This window comes from Arabidopsis lyrata, assembly GCF_000004255.2.
Source record: "Arabidopsis lyrata subsp. lyrata unplaced genomic scaffold ARALYscaffold_5, whole genome shotgun sequence".
NCBI lineage: Eukaryota > Viridiplantae > Streptophyta > Magnoliopsida > Brassicales > Brassicaceae > Arabidopsis > Arabidopsis lyrata.
In genome coordinates this window covers 4,725,938-4,730,128 of record NW_003302551.1, presented here as the reverse complement: position 1 = coordinate 4,730,128, position 4,191 = coordinate 4,725,938, and the positions used below count along the sequence as shown (strand labels likewise).

At 38.1% G+C, this 4,191-nt stretch overlaps 1 protein-coding gene across 1 annotated transcript in view; it reads left to right on the top strand.

Moving 5' to 3' along the window:
* LOC9313183 (extensin-2) overlaps positions 1-664 on the top strand; it is a 2,325-nt gene extending 1,661 nt beyond the window's left edge. Inside the window, exon 2 of the mRNA XM_002877069.2 lies at positions 25-664. Within this exon, the coding sequence (XP_002877115.2) occupies positions 25-486 (462 nt within the window). The 3' untranslated portion in view covers positions 487-664. The remainder of the gene's footprint in view (positions 1-24) is intronic.
* Positions 665-4,191: the final 3,527 nt, after the last annotated feature.

Here is a 4,191-nt window from a genome sequence, read left to right as displayed (position 1 = left end):
CCATACTACTCACCTGCGCCTAAGGTAGAGTACAAATCTCCTCCACCACCGTACGTCTACAGTTCACCACCACCACCATACTACTCACCTGCCCCTAAGGTAGAGTACAAATCTCCTCCACCACCGTACGTCTACAGTTCACCTCCTCCACCATACTACTCACCTTCTCCTAAGATTGACTACAAATCACCACCACCACCGTACGTCTACAGTTCTCCTCCTCCACCATACTACTCACCTTCCCCTAAGGTTGATTACAAATCACCTCCACCACCATACGTTTACAGTTCACCTCCTCCACCATACTACTCACCTTCCCCTAAGGTTGACTACAAATCACCTCCACCACCATATGTCTACAGCTCACCACCACCACCATACTACTCACCTTCACCTAAGGTAGACTACAAATCTCCTCCACCACCATATGTCTACAGTTCTCCACCACCACCATCGTACTCACCTTCTCCAAAAACTGAGTACTAAGCTTCATCTCCACCTTCGTATTGCCCGAAATTGTAATGAGATTCTTATATAAGCTGCCGAGTTTTATTTCATTTCATATTTGCTTTTGTTCTTGATGCTATTCATATCTAATAAATTTTAATTTTCTTGCTATTGGATTAAACATTTTGCTACAAAATGTTCTCATGGTTTTATGCTTTTTCTTTTCTTTATGTAAAGGTTGCTTGCAATCTATATGAAGTCCTTTGCAAAATTAAATTTTGTAGTTCGTATCATTGACCTTACATGAGTCTTGTATATGAATTGCATACCTAAATTGCATGGATTATTTTAATTCATTACAATTTCAAATCCTCAAGTTTTTTAACTTAAGGAGGTTTTGTTTTCCTACCTACTCATTGACCTAATTCTGGTATAGATTCAAACACTCAAACGAAAAGCAATTACGACGCATTCCTATTATTTTAAATGAAGAACCGTTCTTTTAGTCTACCATTCTTTTGTATTACATGAACTCTTGAAGATAAAAATAAGGGTAAGTTAATTCCCGAAGCCTAACTTTCTTCAAAACACCTGCACGAATATCACGCTCACGAACAAGAATGAAACCACGATAGAACACAATGTCGAATCTATAATCGCACGAAGATCTTTAAGTTTGTTTTCTTCTCTTTGGTGTATCTATTTAAGAAGGTCACGGGAATAAATATTTGTTTATTTTCGACATACATAAGAAGGTCAAGGGCTCGGTTTTCACTTTATGGGGTTCTCAAGCTGGGAAAACTTCCTTTTATGTCTCCGTTCTCAGGGACAAAACAAATCCGTCATCACTCTCCATCAAGTAGCAATTGGGCGAGAGAGGATGTTCAACAACAAGAGTCTACGGGCGTGTTCAACAACTGTTCAAAACGATTGACCTGCGTGTTCATGACACTTGTTACGCGAGACGTCAAATCCCGCGTTCCACTAATACTTTGGGTTTATGGTTCCAAGGTACTCAATATTTTAAATTTGATCTGTTTAGCCCAAGGGAATGTATGCAACCTCTGTTCTTTTATCTTATGTATTAGTCCCTTTATGATGAATATAAAACAAGAAATTTTAACCAAGGAAAATGAAATGAAATATGCTAAAAACGTAGTACTAAAAAAATATGAGTATTGATAGCACATTACGATCGCGTATTTTTAGTAACTGATATTAAAGATGATACTTGAATTTTGGTAACAATATTATAGCATTTCAGAAACGCTAAACCCTATAATAACATAGCCGAAACTAAAATCACTTAGGACCACCAATATTTAACGAAACATTTGCCCAGACCGCCAACACTTAGCCAAAAAATAAGAATAAGCTCAAATTAAAAATCAAAACCTAATTTCTATCTTCTCCATCCTCTTTCTCTCTTTTAAGCTCTACAAGAAAACCTGCGTTTTGCAACTAAACTTTGCGACCGAATTATTAGTCGCAAATATTTGCGACTATTTTGTGACTTCTTAACGACCATTTAGCGACCACAATATTTACAGATGGAATATAGTCGTTATTCTGCGACTAAAACAAATAGTCTTTACTTAGTCGTTAATTTGCGACGATTTTAAAACCAATTACATACTAATTTATTATAGTCGCAAATGGGTGGCTGATATGCGACTGATGTGCGACTCAACTTTTGGTCTCAAATGCTCGTCGCAATTGAGTCTCAAAAGAGCGACTAGTTAACAACCACCTGTTATAGTTACACTTTAGTTGCAAATTAGTTAGAAAGAGTTGCCTCAAAACACGTTGAAATGCAGAGAAAGCGACCGGTTTGCGACTAGCACCTGAAGATTTTGCGACTGACACCTGAGAAAGCGACCGGCTTGCGACTATTTACCAACTATCGATTTTTGGTTTTACAAATTTCACATTTTAAATTTGTTTACATATAAAGTTAAACAATTCTACACTAGTTTGATGTTACTTAGTAATAAAAACAAAACCAAAGTCATATATATTGATGTTTACAAACAAAACATTCAAAACTACCAAATCTCTTTGTCTTGTTACATTACTCTTATGAGTAATGTTTAGAGATTTAGTAAAATATCTATATTACTTGGGTTTTGCAAAGTTTTTCAACCTTAAACTAATATATGTCCTCTATAACACTAATATGAGTGTTTGTGAGTGATATATATCACCCTTTTGGATCACAATGTGTAGATTTCTAAATTTTGTCTTGTGACTAATAGATAACAGTCGCAAAAGTGCCACCATTTTCTAACTATTGTTCATTTAGCGACTATTTTGCGACAAATATTGTAACTATTTGCCGACCAATGTTGCGACTATTTTGATACTAATTGTGAAATTTCTAAGATTTTTGCTAAGTGTTTGGTCGAACTTAGTAATAAGAACTCAACCAAGATCATAAATTTTGATGTTTACTAACAAAACATTCACAAGTACCAAATCTATTTATACTTTTACATTACTCATATGATTAATGTTTAGGGATTTAGTAAAATATCTATATTACTTGAGTTTAGCAAAGTTTTTCTACCTAAAACACTTTTATATCCTCTATACCACTAATATGAGTGTTTGTGGGTGATATATATCACCATTTTTTATCACAATGTGAAGATTTCTAAATTTTGTCTTGTGACTAATATAAAACAGTCACAAATGACTCGCTAAATTGGGACTAGTTTGGGACCCCTGTCCATTTAGCGACTGTTTTGGGACGTATCTTCTGACTATTTACCGACCAATATAGCGACCATTTAGCTACGATTTGTGAAATTTCTATGATTTTGGCTAAGTGTTTGGGCGGTTTCGATTCCCCCCATTTTTTTTGGTTTGTCACTAGTTTGCGACTAAAGAGCGACCAATACACTTAATTATTAGGTTGAAACAAAGTCGATCCTACCCTATACACACCAAATATTCTCAGTTAAATGAAAAGCCCACTCTCTATTACTCTTCATCCTCGACACTTAAGAAAAAAAAACCCTATTCTCACCCTTCATCCTCGACATCTCCGACCAAACCACTCTCAAACCCTAGACTGCGATATCTTAAACTTCACCCTCCGCATCTCCGACCATCACATGGCTTCCTGTAACACCCGCGATCCTCAATAGGATCGCCGGGGAAGACTTGGTTCGAGGGAAAAGCGGAATCTCGGGCTAAGTCCAAAGGAAGCGGATAGAGTGGCTTCCAAAGTGCGTGACAAGCTGAAACGAGCTGGAAGTGTTGAAGCTAACCAGCTCGACTAGCTGGACCAGCTGCTCGGTAGCTCACCTAAGCTGGACGGAGTGAAGGTCAGCTGGTTGAGTGACAGTCTAGCTAGGTCAGCTGGTCGGGTGGGAAGGTAGTAAGGCGGTTGGGTTGACGGTTACATATAACGGCCGAATAGACGCGAACGAACGGTTGGTCAAAGATGCATGAATGAGCGATTTCAACGAACCTATGCGAACAAGCGTGTTCCACCGAACGGGCACCTATGGGGAAAAACGGTTTTAATCGTAAAAACTATAAATAGAAGGCGATTCCTTCATTTTCACGACACGCGCAAACACCTAAAATCCAGAGGAAACTCTAAGGCATTTGCCGAGAGGAATACGGTTAAAAGGAGAGTTTGCGGAGCCGAGCGTTCTATCGGCGATCGAGAGAGGCAACACGGATCATTCACCGATCGAATCCGTGTAGTCAAGGTGGGTGTAAAGCCGTGGTAAT